The 26,548-nt window shown below is 37.8% G+C and overlaps 1 protein-coding gene across 36 annotated transcripts in view; it reads left to right on the top strand.

The window, feature by feature from the left end:
• Window positions 1-26,548, top strand: part of NRXN1 (neurexin 1) — a 759,121-nt gene that overhangs the window by 648,391 nt on the left and 84,182 nt on the right. For 23 of the 36 annotated variants that reach the window (XM_051616127.1, XM_051616118.1, XM_051616113.1 and 20 more), the window contains 2 exons: window positions 5,969-6,058; window positions 7,472-7,791. In XM_051616127.1, coding sequence (XP_051472087.1) covers window positions 5,969-6,058; window positions 7,472-7,791 — 410 coding nt within the window. The remainder of the gene's footprint in view (window positions 1-5,968; window positions 6,059-7,471; window positions 7,792-26,548) is intronic. The other 13 variants (XM_051616125.1, XM_051616124.1, XM_051616135.1 and 10 more) reach the window with 1 other exon arrangement.

The raw sequence follows: 26,548 nt of genomic DNA, 5'->3' as shown, positions 1-26,548 counted from the left end.
TTGGAGAACTGCAAAATGGCACTGTTGGAGTGATGTGGGTCATGGTGCTGTACTTACAATAATCCATTTCTTATGCTTTAATCTTTTCTTTTAATGATTTCTAGAAATTTTCTTGCCTATTTTAGCAGCAGGTGTACAGTATTAGCTCCTTAAATGCTGCAAGATAGTACAAAGGATCTTTTTAAAACTCCTGATAACAGACAACTCTTGATATCAGACAAGTCCTATGTTTTCCTATCTCCTTGTTACTTTTCATCTTCTCTTGCTTGCTTTTGATACAGTACACTGATCTCTCAAAGTAAGCAATCCAGCACTGCACAAGCTGAGATGGATACTGCATTACAGGGAGGAAGTGAAAGTCAGAAAGAGCACATTCTTTGTTTATTTCCTATTTAATCCAGTGAAAAATGATCAAAACCAAAACAGGGCAGAAGGTAGCTAATTTGAAGTGAAGGTTCAGATCTCCCCGAGAGGTAAATGAGAGCTCTCAGTTTTATCCTGTAGGAAGTTGTAAAAATATTATTTAGTTTGTTTAATATGCAAGCATGAAACAAGGAGCTTACAGGTGAACATTTAATATGCAAGCATGAAACAAGGAGCTTACAGGTGAACATGAGATGTTTTGATACAGTCTGTAGTATCAGTGGAATGGGAATCAAGTACATATACATCTTTCAATAAATCTGATAATCTGTTTTTTTAAAGCAACCTAAGTTTTGTTTTATGTTTAGCAGTGTAATAAACCACCAGTGAAAGATTTCACTCTGCTACGAAGACTGCTGTCAGTCATTCTGTGAGCAGAATATCCTCTTGGAATACTTAATGTTCATTATAACAAAACTGAGAGTCCCTTTAGGGTAAGAAAGGCCATATTATGTTATGGTCATTTAATTTGAACTCGCCAGGTTTGACACTTTCAAGTTTGAAGAAGTCATACCTTATGGAGAAGTCATACCTCATGGTGATTTCTTTTTTTTATAGGCTAGCACTTCTGGAATAAGGTAAGGCACTGTAGAGTTGCACTCTTTCTTATTTGCTGCAGGTTCATGCTCTAACTTTGGAGTTTCTTCTTTAGAGTTTCTTCTTATCATGCCAACAGTAAGGTTTGTTCAAGATGTCCAATGGGAAATAATACATAACTTAGAACTGTGCGTCTACCTTTCCTTTGAACACTAGAGGAGGCCCATATCAGCCTTCTGGATGTGTAACTCCTTGTACAGGCCTTTGAGGCTGTCTCCTGTATCATCCACCATCTCTCCCAACTTGTAATTCTACACATGATAACAAGAAGAGCTGTCATATTTTATCAAGAAAAAAAGACACACAGCTTCATCTGATCCATCCAGAATTAATTCCTGGATCAAATACCAGAGAGCCAAGTCTGTAAGCAAAAATATATGTTGAAGCAGTGTCAGTGTGCCCCACAAAAACAATTATTTCCTGGAATGGATCTGGACCTCTCGTCCTCTGCTCCATCCAACCCAGTCTCATGCCTCTCTATACTGGACTCAGGGTGTTGTGATGGAAAAAGTGATCATTTATTCGCAGGCATAAAGGCAAGCTTACTGATGGTTGCTGAGAGTGAGATCCTTGTGTGTAATTTTAGGCTTGGTTATGAAGACAGCAAGCAGGATCAGATGATGGGATTTGCTGCAGACTACTTGGGAGATAAGCTTGTTGGAAGCAAGACTTGCTAGAGGTCTACAGTGACAGGTGAAGTAAGGTTATGCCCTAGGATATCTCACTCATCACAGTATCACAGTATCACTCTGGTTGGAAAAGACCTTCAAGATCTTCTAGTCCAACCACTGCTCTAACTCTGCCATGTCCACCACTAAGTCCTGTCCCATGGCACCTTATCTGTCTTTAGAGGATGTAAAGTCTGGGAACACACTCTGAGTCTGCAGCATACATGTGTGTGGGGAGCCCTTCAGAGTGACTTCTCTAAGGGGTCTTTGGTTAAACAGCAATGTAGATGGAGCTACTGAGTTCCTTAGATGACAGTTAAAGACTATTTCAATTTGAATCTTAATATAGCTTTAGAGAATGTCTGTATATTGGCTATTTCAAATCAGACATGGTCTGAAACTGTTGTATTGTTAACAGCAACTTTCATTGTGACTGTGATGACACTGGAAGCATCCACATATGGCCAAGACATGGAGCCAGTGTGAACACCAGCATGATAATACTAAATGCAAATCCTGTAGAAGTTTGAGCTTGCAATTTATAGTACTTAAAATATCACTCTGTCTTTTGCTGGGAAGAGGCAATCTGCATGTGCAAAACCATTTGTTGTACAAATTTTAGTCCACAGTCTCTGCGTTTCCAGTTTATTCCAACATTAATATGCATTTGTATACAAAAGTGTGTGTGCACAATAATAGTAATAGATCATTTGAAAGAGCTTTAGTATGGACCATTGTCAAGATGGTGCTTTTGTTTCCTAGCCTGGCCATATGAGACTCTATGTGGACTGTCTGCTTCTGCACCAGAGAGCTGCTGCGGCTTCCTCCCATGCTGTGCCATTGATCCTTCAGGCAGATTTCATCCCTAACTGCATCTGGAGGAATTATATGGGTCTTTGCCTTCCTCTTGCAGATATAAGGGAAGTTATGATTCAGAAATAGAAGTGTCAGGATCATGATGGGCAAAAGTAGAGAGAGAGTTTGTTTATAAATGGAGATAGAACTTAGTTCCATCACTATGTTATTTATTTCCGTAGCAGATCACTGAGACTAACAAGGTGCATTTGTATTCTGTTAAAGGGTCTGTTTTGAAGAAAAAATTCCCTAGTCTAGGTTGTTCTTCACAGACTCTTGATTTTCAACCTTCTTACTCTCTTTCAAGGATGCTGCTATTTCACATCGATAACTGACACCTTTATTTCAGAGAATAAAATAGAATTACACTCCAGTACTGACAATATAATAAATCAGGAGGGATAAAATACTTATTAGTGAAGTTCACATAGTTGATTTGTCCCATCTGACCTATAGATATAAAGGTATGGTTAAATTTTTTTGGGCTGCTCCTTCTTGCCAGAAGATTTAGCTCCGACACGAAGATTTGACCTTTGCTGCTCCTCTCTGCTTATCTTGATTCTTTTATATTATTGTTATTCCCTTGAAGCCATTCTGCTCATACAGAATTAACACTGTGTTGAGACAAAATATTATCTATTTGGCTGAAGAATGAAACCATCTAGACTTTAGTCAGGATAGACAATGTCATGGTGCCTGCCCTGGGTGAATCATTTCTACCTAGCTTTTTAATCAAAGAAATCTCAGCCATATAACTAGGAAGTGTCACATTCGATGGTCACACAGCTGTCTACAATTAAAGTTTAGGCACATTATTTGTTTTTTATGAACTATGGTTGAAAAACATGCTTGCCAGAGCACTTAATCTTTCAGATGTATAACAAAAATAAACTCCTTGTGGTTTACCATACTGGTAAAAACAATCCTAAATAAAGGAAGCATGAAAAATGTGCACTGAATACTACTAAGAAAAACAATTTGTAGTATTTCTGTTTTCCTTACTGGAGATGAGATTGCTAGATTAATTAATTTTACTGAATTCAGTGGGGCTATCCAGATTTATTATAGCTGAATGTATGACCAAACCAGCTGTTTTGGAAGAAGCCATTTCTGAAAGATGTGAGTTTTTCACAATGTAAAAATAGGATGCTTGTTGCTTTTATTGTTGTTTCCATTCTTTTCAATGCTATTTATCTTATTTTTGTAATGTAGTTCTTAAGTTACTTATGTGTCTACTAGTTTCATCATCACTAAACCTTCTTGAACCTCCTTGAAATTAAAGCTGGATAAGTTCCACACCATTTTTCCCTAGCCCTTCCATTTATATTATCTACTAGAAAAACTGAAGCTAATGAAATAGTGTTAAATTGTGATGCATTTTTCCTCTGATGAGGGACGGGCTAATGTAATCAGCAATTATTTTTTTTTTGTGACCTTTACAAATCAAATTACTATTTTCTTGCTTTGTATTTCTATTTCTATTTTGCTCCCAGTGGTGCAAGATTGCTGCAGTTAGTAGAAAATATAATTTATAGGTAGAATCACATTATAATAGGGTGCACTATTCTCAAAAAATGTACATACTGCATGGACTTTTTAGTGAAATAATTTAAAGAAATGTGTAAGCTGGACAAGTCTAAATTTATGCTGTTAATTCACAGGGGAGTTTCCAGGATCACCACAGAGATGTCCTGGAGCAGCTGCCAAGTAGTTCAAGTGGAGGCAGGAAAAACCTTGTGTAGGGTAAATCCTGTGGTAGTAATGGAATTACAGTAGAGAGATGCCATAGCGTTAGGGATCCAGACTGGTGACTGCAGAGAGTCCTTCTACCAATTACACCTGATTTACACCCACTGGTTGAATAAAGAACATAGAGCTCAATACCTTCCTAAGGTATGCAGTTGTGAGAATTCTTTCAGCCAAATGAGGGAGACATGAAACACGGAAAGTAGCAGTTCATGTCATTGCAGAATATGTATCTGCATAAAACCACCACCGTTTTTGGTACAAAAGCTGCTGCTCTTGCTATATCTGGCAAACTAGAACATTGATTTTCTGAATCTGGATAATACTTTGGTTTGATAATTAACAATAGGGTCTTTTTAGCTCAGGAAAATATATTTCCAAGCACCATGTGGGCTACTGCATCCTGTACTTACATTTGCACCGCAGTTATAGGCCTTTGTTCATTGGTGATTTTTGAAGTCAAAGACAGTAGGCACATTTGAGCTAGTAAGATCGACTTTCTGTTTGGACCTGAACTAGGAATGACTGCTTTTTACTTATCTGGCTCTTCTTATCTCTCAGGTTCTTTACTAATATGAACTAATACAATGGAAGAAAAAGCAATTGTTTGTCTAAAATACTACTGCCACCAAGAACTTGCATATTGAAGGAAATACTTAGGTTCACCATTCTCCTAAGAAAAGTTTTTAGTAGAAGACATGGTTTTCTGAGGGATCACACCTATAGCATTTAAAAACAAGAAGCTATTATTAGAAATAAATAATTAAAGTAATTTTTCCTTGTTGTCTGATTTTTTCTGACTGTCCCAGCCTTATTTTATCTAATTGTTTTACATAAAGAAGTCAAAGATCTCTGCATAGGCTGAAAATAGATACTCTTTGCAAAAATGACAAGTTTGTGTTTTGCATTACCGAGTTCTGGTTAGTTGTTAATTTATGAAACCCCACCACAGATGGCCTCTTGCTAAATTTTAAAGCGCTTCCATATTTCAAAACCAGGCTACTTTTCAGCAAGTCACTTTTGTCAAAGCCTTGGAGTTCCTTCAAGACACTGTAAGCTTGTATTATGAGAACGTACACATGGTGAATACTCTGGTCTGTTCTGTACTATATATTTGAATCTCTGGAATTTATTTAAATTAAGTGAATAAGGATGTATTTTTTCTGACTAGGATATAAGTTACAGCAGGTCTGTTTCTAGACAGCAGAAGTAAGTGTGCCTTAGATAGTGATTCAGAGTTGTGGTGTTCTTCTTCTTTAAATGACTAACCTGGAGGTTGGATGTCTTTTGAAAACTTAAACCTGTTTCACCTGAACATGTTTAACTAGTTAATAAGAAACATCAAAAAAGACAAAACCCTGAGGTCAATGATCATTTTTTGTAAAGCCATTCGATGATGTTTAAATTTGTTTTTTGGGTCTGTCTATAACATAAGTTTAATAACCTAGCTCAAATGCAGATTTCTAATTTTCAATTAACATAGGAATAATTTTGTTTGCTAAAATAAAATAAATGAATGAATGAAAAGTCTGAACCATGAAATGTTCTAGGTAGCGCTTTTTAAAATTCCAAATTTCAAAAAATCATGTGGCAACTGTATAGCTCAAGCTTTAAGTATTAACTTTTAACCTTTGACCTTACAGATTTTAACCAATGAAATGTCTTTTTAAACTTTAAAGGAAACAATGATAACGAGCGCCTGGCGATTGCTAGACAGCGAATTCCATATCGACTTGGTCGAGTAGTTGATGAATGGCTACTCGACAAAGGTAAAAAACATTGATTAAAACTTCAAATAAAAAAATAATTTGAACATAACCAAGTAGTACTTCATTGTAACACTAATAAACATAAAAAATAAATTTCAGTAAAACTAAATTTAAAACAAATTTTAAAAAGTAAAATATAGAGTAATATTTGCATACCTTGTATAATAATTTATATACATTTCTAGAAGTACCAGCTGTTTAATAACCTTACCCTGTTAACTTAAGGTTAAAGGGACTGTTAAATATAATCCACTAACTCAATCTATGAAGGTACTCATAGCAAACATTAACCAAAAATTATAAATCATTCATAGATTATATCACATGTTCCAGCATCTAAATTATTAACTAAAAATCTATGTAGTTATATCTTCGTTATGGTCCTGAAAAAAAAAAAAATTGTTTAAACTGTAGGTATCTTAAATAGTGGGCAATATGAATTGCCAATCAAAATGAAGTCCCTTTAACGTTTGCAACCTTTTAAGGGGATTTTGGAACAAACACTAATTAAAACAGAACTTAAAGTTGTGTGCATGCTTATTGTGAGCAGAAACCAATCTGCTAAAGTGACTATTCTATTTACTAAGAGTAGTACTATTGCTGAGGATTTCTCTGTTTAATGGAAATGTGCCATGATTTCTCCATTGGTATGTGTATCATTTCTGAAGCCGCTTTTACATCTAAAGTATTTTATTTAAATTTATAGCCTTGCTGAAAGCCAATCAGACATCTATTTTTTAATCTGCCTCTGAGATACTCAGTGTGAACCATGTTTCTTTTCATTGTGGATCTTGAAGGAAAATAAACATTGAAATACGAAAAGGAAACATTTAATTAAAAATGAAAACATTTTATTCACTTATATAGAGATATGACAGATTACTGTATAACATTCTTTAAAATTCATTGGACCGAGTGACTTGTTGGCATATACATAAACTCTCTCTGTGTGTATATACATATTTGTTATGTCTATACATACATAAATTCACACTTAAAGCTATAGACTCTGTGCTGTATTGTGTGTGGAAAAAAACTTTGAAATGGTGGCAGACTTGAAGAAAAAATAATCTTAAGGAACTAGACACCTGGCATTCTTGACACACATGAAAAAGTTTAACATTGAGCAAGGGATATGATTTGTAGAGCTAAACACATTTGCAAATATATTTGATTGGCCTTTTAGCAAAAAAAAAAAAATTCCCAAAATGTTGTAAATTAAGAAAAAATCAAATGCTCTCAAAATTTATGCATTTCATGGACACTTCATTTAAAAGCAATGAATTATGAGTCAAATTTGTTTCTTATAGTTTATTGCTCTCATTATTCACCCCATGAAAATCTGTTATCACTCATGTAGAGTACAGTGTTCACAGTCAACATTTTTGCATGTATATAATATTATCTTCACAGGGCGTCAGCTCACGATCTTCAATAGCCAAGCAACTATTAAAATTGGAGGCAAAGATCGTGGCCATCCTTTCCAAGGCCAGCTCTCTGGTCTTTACTACAATGGCTTGAAAGTTCTGAATATGGCAGCAGAAAATGATGCCAACATCGTGATAGAAGGAAATGTGAGGCTTGTTGGTGAAGTGCCTTCCTCTATGACAACTGAGTCCACAGCCACAGCGATGCAGTCTGAGATGTCCACGTCAGTCATGGAAACAACCACCACTTTGGCCACAAGCACCGCTAGAAGAGGAAAGACCCCAACAAAAGAACCAATTGGTCAGGTTAGTGGGCTTCCTCAGCTTTTGCAAATATTTTCCCCTCTTTGAGTGCCTTCCTATATAGCAGTCTGCAGATGAAATTGTTCCTGTTGAGAAATGCATGAATCACAGACAAAAGTTCTGTACTCCATGTTCACTGATGGAGTGTTGATCAGCATTTAGAGGGAAAGTAAGGATTTGCAGTTCTTCTAAATTAGGCAAACTTACCACTTCAGTTTTTTCTTGTGCTGAGTTTTTTTGCCTTGTCACCCATCTGCATAGTGGTGCATATTTTAAAATACGCCTTCTTCATTTGATGACTTGTATCAATTATTTTCAGTGTAGGAATGCAGGATGTCTGGAATTGGCGATGACTTTGAGTGGTGACTTTATCCCAGAGATAGACAAAAGAGATCCAGTTTGAAGAGGTAACAGGAAGGAGGTGTGAAGACAAAAAGTTGGAAGAAGCTGGAAAAGAAGGCATTAGCAGTTTCTCTAGTCCCATAACTGATGATAATCTTGGGTGGAATTCCTCCTAAGAGGCAATGGCAGCAGAGGGAACTACAAGCACCCTGCACCTTGGGTGACTCAGGCTCCAAGTCAGAGGCTGTTTTTTACTGATTGTTGATGTTATTTGCACCTAATGAATCTATTGATATATTCAGTAGCTTGCAGGTTTTGTCAGGATCCCTGTATAATATGTGGGGGAATTTAATTATTGGGAGAAGGAGGGGTGAAAACAGGTGAGTGAATTAAGTACCTTCATCTTATGGATACCCTGAGTAACAGCATTCAGACTTTGTGCTTTAAAAACCTAAAACTTACCAGGACATTTGTATGGCTGAGAAGATTCTTTTATATTTATTCTGCATAAAATAGGCCCAACAAAACAAACAGGAAAAAAATGGTAGACTGCTAAAAGTTTTTCCTATGTTCACATGGTTCTCATGCTTGCATGTGTACCCACTGTACCATCAAGCTATGACAGCTATGCTCTGAGATCCAGAAGTAGAACAAGGGGCAAAGAAAGTGTCACAAGCCATAGGCAGGAACAGGAGCACAACATGATGAATGAGGTTAATTTTCTCAAGAATGAAGGAGAACATGCTGTTTAGGTAAAACCTCAACCCTCAATTTAACTTTGATCAGGGCATAAAACTTGACACTTCAGCTTTTCTGTCTGTAATATTTTGGTACATTTTACACTATGGACTGAAAACTACAGTAATGTAAAAGTAAAAACTATTATTTCAGAAACAGAAGAACAGGAGCAGAACATTTAATTTTTTTTTGGTGAATTTTCCTTGTTTCTTTAAAGTGCATGAAAATCCAAAGAGGAATAAAAAAGGGGGGGGAAGGAGCAACTAAAACCCAACTAGAGATACATGGAACCAGCTGCCTCCAAAAAATGGCATCCATTGTAGATAACAGGTTGCATGTCTTTCAATTATTATTGTAGCAAGCTACAGCATTTTTATTAAATAGGCAATTAATAACAAATTATTTGTTATTAATTCTGTTTTAAATAGTATCTCCCACTTCATTATCCAACTAGTCTGACCTTGGTATTTTGAAGCAATGATATGTAAGACTTCTTCAAATTTGCACAAAGATGCATCTAAAAAGTCCAGGATATCCTCACAGTGTGGAAGAATTTGGGCTAAATAAATGCTACTAAATTAAAATTTTTAAACTAAGCTAAACTGTTCTAACAGTTCTGAGAAAGCTTTTGGCCTCTGCCAGTCCCTCAGGTAACTCTGAGGCACAATTTGGGAAGAAGAATATTGCAGACAATTCCCAGTTGGCACCTTGCATGATCTGTTGGCAATGAGAGTTTATTGGTATGGTTACTTTGCCAGCTGTCCTTAGTTTCCAGGAATATTCCTCGGTAGGATTTACTGAGTAGGATTTGTTTGGATGTCTACGTATTGAGATTTTTTTTTTATTATTTTTTTTTTTTGAGGTGTTCCATTAGCATATTTGGGGAAGAAAGAAGTTTCTTAAGCTAACAACTATGGTGAGGTATATTTTTTTCTTAAGAGGGAAAACAGATGATTAGGCAAAAAGATCTTCCAAAGATCTTCCTTTTCTAGACTGGCCCCTGAAATAAAGTGTGTCCGTTACTGACTTTATCAGAGTGTCTACACAGTTTTCTAGAGCACGTCGCTGCCACTGGAGCAGAGTGATCTCAATGCAATTGTGTCATTTGTTCATTCACTCCTGGCTGAGCAGGCTACACTACAATGCCATGAACTCCTGCTCTTTGGTGTCCCACCATTGCAAGCTTTGGGTAAGCTCCAAGAGCATTCAGAGGGGCACAGCGTGTGTCCAAAGCATGCTCTGAGGGTGAAGGTCTAGATCAGCCTCTCTCACCTAGCTGGTACAAATCCTTGATGCAGCCCATTTGAAAACACTTGGTAGGATTATTTCTGTATCTAAGAGCCTGAAATCAACATTTCTGAGGAAAGTGTGCAGTGTTAATGCCATTACAGCACATGGCATCTGAGCCCTTCCTGCCGTTAATAATACGCAGTAGTTTACTTCAGCTATGTCTAAACATTCTGCCTGGTAGGACCTGTGTTGTCTTTATGACTGTACACTTAATTAGTCAGAGACTGCACTGGAACGCAGTTTGCAATCAGGCCTGTGATTTGATTTGAACAGATTGATAACATCCCAAAGTCAAAACTGAAAGTCGTCTGCAAGATGCTTTATTATTCATGCAACAAACAGACCTAGGAAGCTATTAAATCAAATTGAGAACATAATTTCTTCTCTTAATTAGTACCTATTCTCTTATTCTACCTGCACGTAATATTTTCTGTGCTAGTGACCCATAGGACTCCCACAGGTCTGTCCTGCAGGGTGCTGAATAAACATTTTCTGTCTTGATGACACTGGGAGATGAAGGCGCTATCTCATGGAAAACCTACTTTTAATTTCTGCATTCCCTTCCATTTTTGTCCTTTACATTTTTTCTGATTTTTATTTACATATAACCTCTACAAGTAGTGTCAACCACATTGACATACTGTAATGCACAAGAAGAAAAGTTACCTTTCTAGCATTAATTAGGTTACTGAAGAAAATAAACAGCTGAACAGCAATTGTAATGAAAAAAAACTTAGATTATTGCAAACCAATGCATGTCTGAAATAGAGGCAAATGATCTAATCAGTTAGAGATTGTTTACTCCATTAGCAGAGGTATTGAATTCAATTAAAGACTACAATACTTAAAGAAGATCATTTAAATCTCTATTTGTAGGAAATGTTCGTTAAAAAACCTGCAGTGTTAGTGCTTAAATTGATGGAATGTGTGCTTCTCGGCAGATACCTAGCTAATGCAATATATGATACAAAATAGACATGATACTTCCAGAAAGTATCTTGAATACTGCTATGCATGATTTTAAACAAATGAGGCCTTATTACTTCTGAAGAAAAAATATGCTTTTTGATAGTGACTCTGCTCTAAATGAAGGTTTTCACTACTTGAAGGCTGTGTCATATTTTAACAATGGATGTTTTGGTGATGATCGACATCTTAATTGTTATACTTGGAAATGTAGATTTTTCAAAGGGGAGAAAGGTACTCAAAGCCTATTGAATGTCAATAGTAGGTGAATGCCTCATTTTTCTTAGTGCCTTAAAAATCTCACCCCCTGCTTTGATTATAATGGCATCTAGAGCTGTCAGCCTTCATGCAAGGCACTGCATAAACACATAGGAAGTGACAGCCCCTGCCTCAAATAGCTTACCAAATAAACAAAAGGGATCAGGTCAGGAGGGAAAAAAAAGAAAAGGAAATTGGAAGGTGGGAGGAAGAGGAAAATAAAGAAAGCACTGTGCCATTTCAGTGTTAACTAGCTACATGGGGATTTGCAGCCGTTGTGGCAGGGATAGTTCACTGCTTGGTTTTTGGTCCGGGCTCTTTAGATAGCACCTGACCTGCAGAATCACCATGTAGCTTATGGTAGACTCTGGAGCAGGCAATTTAAAGACTGGGCAGCCCAGTTTGTCCCAGTTGGGCAGCTGGTGCAAAATCACCAGTGCTTGGGTGGTTGATGAGAGGTTTTCTCCGCTTTTCTCCTCACTTTGCCATTGACGTGTGGGAGAATGTATGGCCACTGCCTTGGGAGCTGATTGCAGTTCCCCCTATACTGGATGAGAGGAGATTCAAAATTTTGCATACAGTTAAGAGCACAGAAGGAAACCCTGAAATGGTACAAGAACAAGACTTCTGTTAAGTGAAAAAAGCGCATTTATGTGGTGCTAACTTTTGGTGAGCCGCAAGTATGTGCTAGGGCTCAGAAATCATTAATTTGGTCTAAGAATATCATCCTTATTAAGTTATTCAGTAAAATGATGTGGTTAAGTTCTTCTTTTTCTCTTTTATTTTTGACACTTGAAAAAAGTCTCAATTGCACATTTGTTTTTTTTTTTTTTATTATATCATGAAGCTGATACACTTCTTTTAAAACTGAAAATAAAAGAGATTCACATATTCTAGAAGGTGGAATATTAAGGAAAACATAAAGTACTGCAATGCTTGCAATAAAAATTGCAGGGGTTGGCAGAAGCAGATAGGCTTCAAAAGTATGAAAATGTCAAAAGACTTTTGAGTTTTTCCTGAATTAGGATAGCACAATCAGGCCTTTAGCATCGCTTTGACATAGTTTTGTGGATCTGTATTAACTGGCAATTGTAAATGAAGTGATAGTAAATCAAGAATGATATGCTGGTTTCTCATCCATTTCTAAGGATTTGATTATGACAGCCCATCCACAGAACAGCCTCTGCTCTCATGCATTGGACATTGCTTCTGAAAGTTGTGTGCAAAATAGCTTTTTTATTTTTCATAAGTGATTCTCGCGGTCATTTTTTTTCTCATCAGAGTGGACTCTTATCAATAACACTGAGCCATTTAGCCAGCAATTGCAATAGACCATGAGATGATTGCATGTTTTGGAACAATAGGCACTGATTTTTGGTCAAGCAGAAATAAATTGACTTAATATTAAATTGATGAGATGAAATTTGGTCAGTTGCCTTGCCTGGCATACATCAGGTGAAGGATATGTTTCTTTGTGTGTATTGAAGCAGCGGATTTAAATGGTGTTCATTGTAATAGGGACAATGAAAGGCTGGGCTCAGCATCTTCACCTGCCAAATAAAAACAAGCATTTGAAAAAGACAGGGGTATTTTCTATGGAAAGAGTTCAATTTTTAAAATGGTAGTTTAGAACATGGCCTTTACACAGGATAGTAAATGTGAATATATTCTATGGAGACACACTAATCATTGAATTAATGTAGGTAACAGGAGGAAGATTATTTTCCACGCATCTTGGTTTAAAATTTTAGGTTTTGCAATGCCTGTTCCTATACACAGGGGCTGGGTTTTTTCGGTGCCTCTGCACTACCATCACTTCTTCCTCTGGACATTCACACCAACCAGTTCATTGGCCCCAGTAGGCCCCTCACTACAAGAAGTATGTCGAGTTGCTGGAGTGTGTCCAGAGGAGAGCTACCAAGCTGGTGAAAGGTCTGGAGAATAAGCTCTATGACTAGAGGCTGAGGGAACTGGGATTGTTTATTTTGAAGAAGAGGAGGCTGAGGGGAGATCACATTGCTCTCTACAGCTGCCTGAAAGGAGGTTGTAGGGAGGTGGGAGTTGGCCTCTTCTCTCAAGTGAATGATGACAGGATGAGAGGAAATGGCCTGAAGCTGCACCAGGGGAGGTTTAGACTGGATATTAGAAAGAAGTTCTTTATCGAAAGTGTGATTGGACAGTGGAACAGGCTGTCCAGGGAGGTGGTGGAGTCACCATCCCTGGAAGCATTTGAAAGAAATGCAGATATAGTGCTTAGGGACATGATTTAAGCACTGAACAGGTAAATTAGGTTATGGTAGGGGGATTTAGGTTATGGTTGGACTCGATGATCTTCAAGATCCCTTCCACCCAGGATGATTCTATGATTTTTCCCCAGGGGTTTGGCAAATCACAAGGATTTTACTCAACAGATGCTCACTAACGTAAAAGGAATTCTGTAGCTTCTGGAGTCACAGTGCTCAGCACCCAGACATGCTCATTAGATAACAGAACCTGGGAAATTCAAGTGTTAAGGACAAATCTCATTTGCACTAGGATCTCTATGCAAATATGGTAGTTGTGTAAGAGGGAAATGCTCCCATTTGAATTGCAGGTAGACAGAAAACTATCTAGGTGCATGAAACCCTCACCCTTATTTGTCTGGGTTTTATTTTTTGTGGGGTTTTTCTGTGTGTTTTGTTTTGTTTTTTGTCTGACCTTGTTTTTGTTTAAATTATCAGACTGTGCTTTTTTAGTTTCTTCTAATTATTTTTGATTATTCAATTGTTTATTTGAAACCATAATTGTTTGTTAATGACACTCAACTAGAAGCTCCAAAAAAATAAAATGGGATACTGTAACAATAAAATTCTCAAGCTATGTTTTAGTATTTGCTACCCAATCACGTCTGACTGGTTTGTTGTTCTCAGGTATGACTTAGGTAATCACATGGTTGTCTATCTATCCCTCTTAATAAAAATTGAATCCCTCAACCAATTCTGTCAGATCTTTCACTGGCAGAAAGATTTCAAGGGCATTAAGCTCACAGAGAAGCCAAACTGCACTGGTTCTGGTGCCTACCTGGTCTTCTGATGCATACTGCAGTGCCATGTTTTCCTGTTTTTTGTTTAAAAAAGCAAAGATTAAAAAGAAAAAAAAGTAAATGTGTGCTAGGATGACATTTTCAAAAGTTCCCTCAAACTCATTGATGTTTCTTTATTATTCAAATGTTTTTGAAAATCTTATCCAAGACATTTCTATAGATAGGTACTATATAATAGTATCCTTATGAGCAAGTTACTTAAGAAATACATGCTTTTGTGCATGCAGCCTTGCCATTGAGCTCCTAAATAATAGCAATTGCCATTAGCTTTATAGTCTACAGAGAATTTTGCCTTTGAAACCAGAGCTTTGTGCCAGTCTCAGAGAATAAGACTCACTGTTAGTTGTTGGTAGCATTCACTAGAGAAGAAGGGTTCATACAGACAGTTTGTAGCACAGCAAGCTGGGCCACCAAAGGCAAATCTTGAGGAACATAAAAATGCCTGGACCTGATCAGCAATGGTACTTCTCATCTACTGTACTGTAGAGTCCAGACTTTTGCATGGGCTGTTTTGTCTTTAGCTCTGCAGTGAATTAGCTTCAAGAGGCACTGTCCACCCTGGATCCTGATGTGGTTTGGTCATGAGCTGTGCTGCAAAGCCAAGCCTTCCACAGGTATTGCCTAAGAAGTAGCAGCAGAGAGGGTACTCTCTGCATTTCACTCTGTGAATTGTTTTTCTAAATTGGCAATGGAGTTTTAAAGAATTAATGGAAAGCTGGAAGTTTCTCACACTGGTACTCCTCCACTGACATCCTTTTATTGTTGTTCAATGCAAAAGCTGACTGGGATAGGTTTCCAGACACTAAAAAGGAAGCCAAACTGTGCAATTTCCACTAAGTCAGTGAGATATGTCTAAAACCTTGAGCTGCTTTGAAAGTACCCCCTACAGTGTGTATGCACAGGGAAAAAAAATGTTTGTAAATTAATTACAACATGGTTAGCATCCAAAGACCCTCAAGACACTTGCCTAAATTGTTGATTAATTGGTTGCAAATCAAAGTTTCTTTTTAAGTTCAATTTGGGTAAAAAGTATCTGAGGCCACTTGCAGCTTCAATTTTGTTCTTTCATGTTCAAATGACCAAGCTCATTTGTTGAAAAGTTTGCTTTATTATAGGCTTTTTTTTTAACCCAAATTGATGTTACCCACTCTCAAATTGTGGCTTTTTGCATTTTTAAATATGGTGGATTTTTCTTTTCAAGTAGAGCAAACATTGACTTGATACTAGCATTTTTTCGTAGCATGCAGCTTTTCTTTTTTCTTAATGTTGCTCATGTCACATGAGCAGTGTACTATTTCTAAAATAACCTTTTGCCCAGTATGAGATATAGCGTTTAAGCAAAGTCATCCCCAAATTTAGCCAGTGATTTGCTGTTGGAAAAATTCATAGGCTCTTTTTTCCAATTGCTTTCTGCGGAAGGATCCTCTCGTATAAAGTGGTGCTTGGTTCTGTCTCATACCCTGTGTCTCTCTGCCATTTCCCCCTCAGTGCCTCCCATCATGATAAACAAACATCATTACATCAGGATTATATGGAAATGGGATTGTTTTACCCAGGTGGAACAAGAGGCTGTTGCAGAGTTGGTGACCCATCACCACACAGTCACTTTTCTGCATTTTGGATGGCTGAGAAGGCCTGGGTGTTAAAGACCCTGCTTATTGTAAAGGGCCTTGTGGGATAGAAATCCTTCCATTGTGTCTGAGAGCTGCTGTTCTCCTGTGAAAAGAAAGTGACAGCCTTTCAGTCCACTTTTCACCCACTGGAGCTGTGGTAAGCCTGAAGATTGTGTTCACCATTTTCTTTGGTTAATTTCTGTGACTGAAGTGCTGTGTGTTTTACATAGTTGGCTTACACAATTTCCTTTCAGAAAGCATGAAATAATATATTCTGTTTCTCTGCTTTTGAGCATGATTCCTCAGAGCTGAAGGAAAGGAAGGTCGATTGAGTCTGGGGATGCCTGTCCTCTCCCAGTGGTGGGAACCCAGAGCAAGGACCCAATTCTGAAAAAGCACAGCCTAAATGTGCTGCTATGCTGGCAGACCCCTATCCCCAGTGCACTGCAGCAAAGCATCAGTCCTGCTCCTGCTGCAAGGATGATTGCAACAGTTTCCATGCTAGATGTCTGTAAGTGGTGCTCAGGTTAATTACTACAGGTTGCAGCATTCAATGTGCTTTTAGGTATGGCTGGCAAGGGCCCATCTGCAACACTATGTTGTTTGGTGTTTGGTTGAACATCAAACATGTATCGGAACTTTTCAAAATGTAGGTGATACAGCCATATTATGTACTGGAAGTTTCTCTAAAGATGACGGTGACAGTAATGTGTGAAGCCTTTCTACAAGCTGACTGTTATTAAGAGCAAAGCTTCATTCACAGGCTTGCCTGCTTCATAGACTGCAGATGACTTTAATGAAATAACTCTTGTGAATACGTTAATAAATTAGTATAGAATATTTATTTAAATAACATTTGCCTTTACCCCTCCCCCTGTGGGTAGTACCAACATCTTGTGTCTTGAATAAAACATAGAATCATAGAATGGTTTGGGTTGGAAGGGACCTTAAAGATCACCTAGTTCCAACCCCCCTGCATGGGCAGGGACACCTCCACTAGACCAGGTTGCTCCATGCCCCATCTAACTTGACCACTTTCAGGACAGAGTAGCCATAGCTTCTCTGGGCAACCTGGGCCAGTGTTTCACCATCCTCACAGTGAATAATTTCTTCCTAATGTCTAACCCAAACCTACCCTCTTCCAGTTTAAAGCCATTCCCCCTCATCCTCTCACTACAAGCCTGTCACCATTTGACTCAGGTCTGACAAAAATGCTCTCAATCGCTTCCCTCTCCCCCCAGGTAGGGAAGGAGAGAGAGAAAAGGAGAGAGACTTGGCTGGATTGAAAACTAAACTACACAGCTTTAATTAAACATTAATGGTAAAAGACAATATATACAATTATATTCAGATGTGTTCAGGTATGTGCAAAAGCCTCTTGCCTCCCCCCACCCCCAGCAACTCCCCCAGCACTCTCCTTGGCTGCAAACAGTCTCAAAAAATCCCAGACTGCTGCTGGAGAAAGCGGAGAGTTATGAGGGTCAGGAGAGCTTGAGCTGGAGTCCTGCCTGGATGCTGGCCATGGATGGAAGAGAAGGGAAGAAGAAGCAGGAAGAAAGTTGTCTTCTGTGATCCCTGACCTTCCTCTAAGCTTAGGTAGATACATGGAATGGAATATCTCTGACCAATTTGGTGTCTGTCTAATTCAGCCTCCTATGCGGGGGGTCATAGATCATATTGTCTGATCTGGCAGAGTAAAGATGTAACCTTGAAGACCCAACAGCTAGAAAAACATTGCACTGTTATCAGTCTTAGCTGGAACGCACTGGTGCTAATAAAAAGCTCAATGAAGGAAGAAAAATCAGTAAAGGAAAAATTGGCTTCATCCTGGCTCAAACCAGGACAAAGCCCTAGCAAAAGGTCTCTTCCCAGCTTTCCAGTAGGCCCCCTTCATATACTGGAAGGCCACTGTAAGGTCTACCCAGAGTCTTCTGTTCTCCAGGCTGAACAACCCCAATTCTCTTAGCCTTTCTTCACAGGAGAGGTGCTCCAGCCCTCTGATCATCTTCCTGGCCCTTCTCTGGACTCACTTCAGGAGCTCCATGTCATTCCTGTATTTGGGCTCCAGAACTCGACACAGTTCTCCAGGTGGGCTCTAATGAAGACTGAGTAGAGGGAAAGAATTGCCTCCATGATTTTATGACTTACTTAATCTGTCAGCCAAAATTGTCTTTAAGTATTTAATTTTGTTTGATGTTTAGCATTTGATCTGAATAACTGGTGCTCAGGTTTTGTTTATTGTCCCTGCTTCAGACACAGGTAATTTCTAATACATATATACACACTTATAAAAGCCAGAGACAGTTATAAGATTGGATTAATTTTTTTTATTATTTTTTTTTTTATGCAAAGGTGAGCAGTAAAGTCTCTGAAGTGATTTAAGGAAGGAACCTGTGAGACAGACATTTTCTCCTAAGAGGGAGTATAAATGATGGGCAGGGACAACTGCATTGAGAAAGAGAAGAACTGGAGTTGTCCCATGGACTGTCTCCCATACCACTGTCTCTTAGAAGTACATAGAACCATGGACTGAGAAATAAGAATCATTTCCTTAAAATCTGCTCCAGAGAATGAGAAAATACATTGACCAATTAAACAGAAATCAGAGACCTACATTTGTATTCATGATGACATGATGATGGGTGAGGATGAAATCCGTTAATGGCTTTGATGTGTTCAAATAGCTTATTAAGAGTTATGTCTGAATCTAGAAACAAAGAAGTGGAAGTATCAGAATTTAGGAGAACATTTAGCAGGTAAATTAGAAGTAGTTCTGGAAAGAGCAGAAATTATGTGGAAGTCCATGTGAAGAATTTGCATGGTGCTGACACAGCCTCAGATCCAGGGAGAGAAAAGGCTTGCATGGGGAACAAAACATATGAAGGTATAATGTACCATATTATTATGCTACATCTTTTAATCTATCCACATATTAAATGTTTGAGATTTTGTGGGTGGATTCTGTCAAGCAGGAAGACTGAAGAGGTTGAAAAGGTTGTTGAAATGCCCATCAGCTTACATGAGGTTTTGCTCAGCCCACAGCATAACACTATAAATACATATAACACATTTATTCTGACATTTTGCTGTTTTAAAAAAGAGGATGAGGTCAGAATAAATGGCCTTAGACATATCTTAAATTACGTTTTCATATTACTTTCAGGTTTTGAAAGCATAGCATTAGTATCTGTGCTGAGTAGATGCTAGGAACGGCAAGAGTGAGATTCTGATGTCTATGTAGCCATAGGTGACTCCACTGATTAATAGATCCAGGAGTTGGTAATTTTTTTTTTTTTTTTCCTATCCAGATTCTCCCGTGACTTTCAAAAATGTGCTGGTGTTAATAAGTATAAAGCCCTAAGAGAATATTTCCCCTTCCTTCTGTGTAATTTTGGTCATATTTTGGGAAAAATACTGCAGATCCAGCCTCCATGTTATACAAGGCCACAAATTCACTAAAATTAAGTATCTGAAAGTTTTACCAAATACTTTAGGGACATCCAGCTACACTGAATGTGTTCAGTAAAGCTGATAATTCCTTACCTTAATACGAAGACTTAGTAGTTTAATTCCAGGCTCCCAGAGGAATGGAATATGACAGTCTGAATACATTTTCTCTAGGTGTGATTGACCAGCTAATTAACTGATTTAATCCATACCAAAGCATTAACCAATACCTTTGATATCATACTGCACTGGAGGATATTAGTGGCAGCTACATGTGTGTTTGCCTTCTAAAAATTACAAGTATTTGCAAATATATTTGTGTGTATAAACATAATTTTTTAGTTATATCTTTGTAGTGATGTCCAATTGCAACCAGGATACCATAACCACTTAAAATATTTCCCTGCTAATTTAACTGACATTAGCATTTCCTCTCCCTGAGGAAGATGCTGGTAACCTGAATTACCATGTGCAGGAATAGTCTAAGAACCAGTCTTGTATAGAGTAATCCAAGCAGCCATATTATAATTAAAGAAGATATAAAGGCAGTTGTAGCCTTTTCTTTATGAAATGACTGTCACAGTTAAAACCATATGCACAAGTGGCAGGAGGGAAGGGTTTAAGATGTAATTATTGTTTTCCTCAATGAAACGATAAATGGAAGAATCATTTGGGATGACCCAAAATAGTTTTTCCATTTTTATCAGCAACATGACAAGAACAACGGAAACAAAACTTTTGTTCAAATCTATTTCTGGTTGTTTGTTTGTTTGTTTTTTCTTAGCTCTTTATCGTTCAGTTCAGGCAAATTAAAAAAAAAAAATCAAAATGAAAATTCAAATAAGTTCAGTGTTAAAAAAATATTTTGCATGTATATTCATCTAACTATAGACATAAAAGGATAAATAGCTGAGATCAGCCCATTGCTTTCAATCAGCTATCTGAAAAGCTTTACAAATGTGTTGTGGCAGTGCCTTCTCTGTAATCTTAACTGACCATAGCATTTAAACTTTTGCAGTAGTTTTGTGGTGCTGAGTCCCAGAGAAACAGAGACCATTACCTATTTTTCCAGTGTTACATAAGTAAGACTGTAGAGCTGAGCCTGTAAAGAAAATCCTGGAACGTGGGGCAAAACTTAATATCTTCATACCATAAAAATAGCTATCAGCTTGCTTACCCTGTGAATACATTAAAGTGCTTTGTTTTTCCATCAGAGGAAGTTAACAGATACCTGACATGATAATTCCACCATATGGCAATTTCACATTCTTTCTATTATGTGATATTAAAATGATAATGCTATATACTGAATAACATTGTTCATCTTAGTAGGTGGAAATTTCACCAATGTTTAAGAAGCAGCAAGGGGTGATTCAAACTTGGTCTTGAACATCACAAGAGGTGTATGGTGGTTTTGCCTCTTAACCTAACAAGTCTTCACCACCTCTGAATTGCAGGATCCTGAGAGTGGTGAGGACAGTAGCCATGTTCAAGGGATGCTAGTGAAGCTCATGGGGTAAATACTCTGATTTCTGGTAACAGTAAGCTGGGGAGATGATGCATTGCCTACATATCACTTTCATAACATTTCTAGTCATCAACAGTTAATATAGACCTCTCAACATCAAAGCATACCATTTGTCTTATGTAAAATTATCCTTCTATGTTTGTGATGTTCTTGCATTTGTCAGTTGGTAAGTCTGAGCTGTGACTTGTTGAAGGTTAGGAGGGTATTCTAGGAAAGTATTAGGTTCTGCTTGCCATATTCCTATGCCCTTCCCAAGATATTTGCTATTAAGGAGTTTTGTTTTCTTTCATTTTTATAATTAAGATGTGACATGAGGTGTGATTCTGATATCTGAGCTACTTTTTTGTAAAAAAAATTGAAATTAATTAATTGTTTTATTTCTGTCCAGGTTGGATCTCTGTTAATTAGATTCTACTTCACCCAAAAGGGCTAAAGCATGCAAGGTGCAATCTGATTTGCTAGTTTTAAATAGCTCTTTAACAATTATTGCCAACAGAGCACTTAGTGGTCATCTGCAGAGAGGATGGCTCATTACTTTGTTGGCTCTCCTCTTTTCTTACTACTTCCTGTATTGTACTACTGGTGGTTAAAAATACATTAATAATTGACAGATTTTTTTACAGTGTTCTCTGCTGCCACATTTGCCACAAGAGCCTGTGTCTTACTGTGCAACTGATCTGTGGGATCTTGAATAGAAGGTATTTAAGGGCTGCAAAGCCCTTCTTTATAAAGTTTGGACAATGAAGACATTTTGAGAAGTTAGGATAAATTAATCTCATAGCTATAATAGTCCTGGTGAAGCTAAAGAAGTTACAGGGTATTAGCACATAAAACACAAATACACCCAACTATGAATAGAAGTAGACCTCAACTCTGCAAATAATATGGCAAATTATGTTATAATATAGATTTTCCTATAACTTTCCCCAGTACAAACTTCCATGACTCTCTCCAAGTTTCTGGCTCTGACTTTGAAGAAGAGCTGGGATAAATGTGGCTTACCCAGCTACTAATGTCAATCCTTTCTGCCAAGGCTAACAGGAGTTCTCATTTAATGCTGGAAGCAGTGGATTTTTGACCAAGAGGAGACTGTAACTTGTGGGCTAGAGAGGCTGAACTTCTGTTACAAATTCCCTAAGCTGTGCTGGCAAGTTTCTTAGTATTGCCAGAGCTCCTACATTTTTGTTTCTTTGAAAGGAAGTGTTTCTCAAAGAAAGACAAAAAGTACAATTGAAAGCAGCCAAGCAACTAATTCTTAAAAATTTATTTTACTTACAAAGGAATATGCTCTGAGACTTGGATCAGAAGTGTGTATTATCTTGGCAGCAGAAATGGACAGAAATTAAAGGGTAACAGATCCTTGACTTTGGCTAAAAAACCAATGTTTAATGAATGCCTCCTACATCAAGATAAATTCTCAGTCACAGTGATACAACTCTGTTGACTCTAAATCACAAAACTGTTTCTATGTGCTACCTCGAAGGTAGCCTGTGTTTTGAAAAGATATTCAATACTTTGTTTCTTCATAAATAAATTTGCAACAGGTCACATTAAGAGTTTGAAGCACATAGAGGTGACAGCACCAAAGATTAGGGAGACAGAATTTTGACTGGAAGAACAAGAAAAGTTTTTTAAAAAGGTACACATGTGGAATTAATGTACACTACCACAACCACCAAGATAAATAAAGCTACGAAAGCAAAAAGAAAGTAGGTGCTACTGAACTGAGAATTTCAAATGAACAAAAGTGCAAAGTGGCAGCCCTGTAAACCACAAGCTACTCAGGTAGGCCCTGATTTTGGGTGCTATGGAATATGGAAATGATCGAAGGTTTAGGTCCAAAGTTAATGTTTGTTTATACAAGACAAATTAAGAGCAATAGAATTTGTACTGAATTTGACTTTCTTTCCCCTGAATATTATGCCCTCATTTCAGGTAGTGCGTTTAGTTTTCTGACCAGTTTTTTACTTCAGATATTGCTTGAACATTGCCTGAAGTCATGTGGGACTCAATACAGTGTCCTACACTGAGGCATCTTGTGCCATTTTGGATGCCTTGGGTTACCTGAGACTTGAACAGGGCTTGTGGGAGCCCTGCACCCCTCAGGAGGAGTGGATGAAGGGCAGCCAGCACTCCTGGGTCAAAGAAGGTGGACATGCCACTGTGAAGCCATGCCCTGAACATTAAAGGAGCTTTTGTGGCAACAAGAGATTCTTCCCTCCAAATTTTCAAATGTTCTTTTGCTCAAAATAGGATCATGTTCCTAACAAAGTAATGGCAATAACACTAGTATTTGACTTTTAACACATCCTTTCCAATTAGTGTGCCTCTGTGGCTTTTGCAAAGGAGATGGGATTGCTCTGCTTATTTTGCAGACACAGAAGCTGAAGTGACTTGTTCAAAATTAGTAACCAGCAGAGACAGGGCATGGGAGAGCTCCGGTCTTCTGAGGCCACCTTTGTAGTTAAAAGCTATATTTGACACAGCCAAAGTTCACTGTATAAAATAAGTAAGTAAATGGTTACAGATTTACAACACACACAACCCTGAGCTGTATTCATCAGCTTTGTAATTTTAAAAAATCTCAGAGCTGAACATATGAAACTATTCCAAGGTTAAGCTCCAGTCCTAATTTTCAAACAAACACAGTTGTTTGTTTTTTTCTTCTCTCATGCAAAATTTTCTATGGTGATAGGGGATTTGTGCTGGCTTCAATCAGCTGCTGAAATCAGTGATAACAGCCATTGGCCTCCCCCAGTACCACTGGATAAAGAGCTGCCACTGAGTCTGTTTTTCAAGCTTAAGCCGAATTGCTTTGAAGGCTTGTAAAATTCAATTTGCAAGAGAATGGAGGATCCTCTCCATGTAATTTCAAAATGTGGAAAATAGTAATTGCTTTTACTTCATTCAAAGTATCTGTGCAGGTAAGTGGCGGCACCCTTTGGGCCCAGTTGCCTCTGCTGCTGGAGCCAGTGGGAGGCTGAAGCTGCAAGTGTGTGTGAGCAATGCTGGAGCTCAAATAATGTTCTGCCACAGCTATTCCTTTTGGTGAGCAGGCATGCCAGCTGAACGGCCAGTGCTGAGTCTTTGTATCTGCTTAAGGCAGGGCTTTGTATCTTGCCAAATTACATGAGTGTTTCATTACAATAACTCTCTCTTTAATTGCCTGAATTTGTATTTGTCTCTTCAGCATGGAAGATAATCCTGTATATGAGTAATCAGGCTTGATCTCAGATTTATAAGGTTTTTAGATTTGTTCTGTTCAGTAGAGAACATAAGTATTAGCGGATTTTTTACAAGTCTCCTATTAGGAGCCATCCTTGATCCGACTGCTGGCTTGTCTGCTGGTAATCTCCTGTACTTGAAGAGCTGACAAAAGCATCTGGGCCTCCCTGGCAATAATTAGGGTGAGCGAACTGCCTGCTGCTCTGAAAAGTAGCTCTGAGGTTTGAGGAGATGCAAGTGCAAAATGCAACCTGGCTAGCATGCTGACACCTTATTTCCTTTATACAAAGAAACGGCTATTTTCAGTTGCATTTAACTATGACCATTATCTTTTTTTTTGTTTGCTTTTTTTTAGTTTGTTTTTTGTTTTTTTTTAGCTGAGAAGTTTTTCTAGACTCCTGTATTATCTTGAGAAATTGAATCTCGGAGTAAGTTTTGTTGTTTGGTTGGTTGCTATTTTTTCCTTTGTTGTGCAGCTGCAAATCTGGAATTTCCTTTACAAATTAATAAAAAACCTTCAGATTTAAAATACTGAATTTTAAAAAGATAATGGAGAAACCTTCCTCTATCCAAAAACTTTATAAAGACTTAAAACACTAATTCCTCAGTCAGTCTCTTGATGTCAAGTCACTGGGTACTCAGTATTTATGAAGTTTCCTCCTAAGTGAAATTTGAACATACATAAAGCTGTAGGTGGAAAAAAAAAAATAAAATAGCCTGAGGCTGCAATCTAGCAACTCCAGGAAGCCTACTTCCCTTAAAAAGATTGAACAGGAACATAAGAAGGGACTGCTTATAGCATATATTTTATTAACAATCACAGCACCCTCTGTGCATTTCAGCTCTCAGGTTTGAACAGGCTTGCTTACCATGGGATGATTTGCAAGCTGAGGGTGTAGGTAAGTGGCATGTTATGAATGACCATATCCCCAGCAAAACATTGTGGGCAGCAGCAGCTAGTTCTGGCAATTTGCCCACGTGGGTTTGGATATTTCATTTATTTATTTATTTATTTGTTTGTTTGTTTGTTTTGGTGGGAAGAGAGTAATGGTGTAATTGGTGAGAAAAACCCTGCTCGGCTTCTGTGTAGGCTAGGTAAATTTAGGGCAAAGTAGCCTGTTCCTTTCCTCTAGTTGACTTTTGCAGAGGCTGGATGCAGTTTGTGGTCTTTTCTTGGAATACTGAATGGCAACTGAATATGCCCTGAGATCTTGCTTTGTGATTGTCACCATGACAGATACTTGTTACTCTTGACACTCCTTTATCCAATATTTATTACAGTGCCATTACAAGGACATAAAGCAGTATCTTCTGATTTTAATGGTTAGAAATACAATGGCATTATAAAATAGCATATTTTATTTTCTGTAAATCACCTGAAGAGTTTTCTTTAAATCTTCATCTTATTCTATGACTTCCTGTTCTTGCATTGCTTACCATGTTCCTTCTCTGCAGGAAGAAAAGTAGCATCCCCTCCCTCTTTGTAAGAGGGAAAGTATCAGTGCTCCACCATAGACTGGCTGGCAGCAGGTCCTGTTAAACCCTACAGTTATTTTTCTTTCTCTCTTTGGAGGCAATTACCAAAAATCTTGATAATTTTTATTATTATTGTTATTTTTTAATAATAAATGCATTTGCCACAGCACTGCACCTTTGCTGTCACTTATGCTCAGTTCCACCATGGTGTGCCCTTAATTTGTTTTGTGATACATGATACAATTGTATATCAGGAAGAATTGCTCTTACCTTCCCTATGTTGTATGATTAATTTATATGCAGCCAGTCCATGCTTGGAATTAAATAAGTTTTTCATCTTTCTGCAGTTCTTCACACTTCTGTGCTCAGTGTTTTTTTGAGAGGGAGGTTTTCACAAAGCTGTTTTGGCATTTATTTTCACTTAGTGAAAAGCTTAGTTAAATACTTGAAACAGCCAAAAAAGTGGTTTAACAGAGGGCAAAATGTGTTTTCTTGTTTTGCTTCATGAACAGCTGAGTTTGAATACAGATGCAGACGCTATAGTAAATTAGATTATCTCAGTTCAGTATTCTGCACCACAGTTCCAATCCCCATCATTGTCCCCTCCCCATATCTATGAGATGGAAAGATTAAGTAATAATGAAGATATGTCACTGCATCTGGTTTCACTGTATCAAGCCACATACAGTAAATCCACCCGCAGTTTTGATTTTCCCCCTCAGGCATTATCTGTTGTTCACAACTCCCAGCTGAGGGCCTGATCAAGATCTCCAGAGTCTAAAACACATTTCTAAT

This window comes from Apus apus, chromosome 3 (genome assembly GCF_020740795.1).
Source record: "Apus apus isolate bApuApu2 chromosome 3, bApuApu2.pri.cur, whole genome shotgun sequence".
Classification (NCBI taxonomy): domain Eukaryota; kingdom Metazoa; phylum Chordata; class Aves; order Apodiformes; family Apodidae; genus Apus; species Apus apus.
Note: the sequence above shows the minus strand (reverse complement) of the source record. Positions and strands in the feature narration are given on the sequence as shown.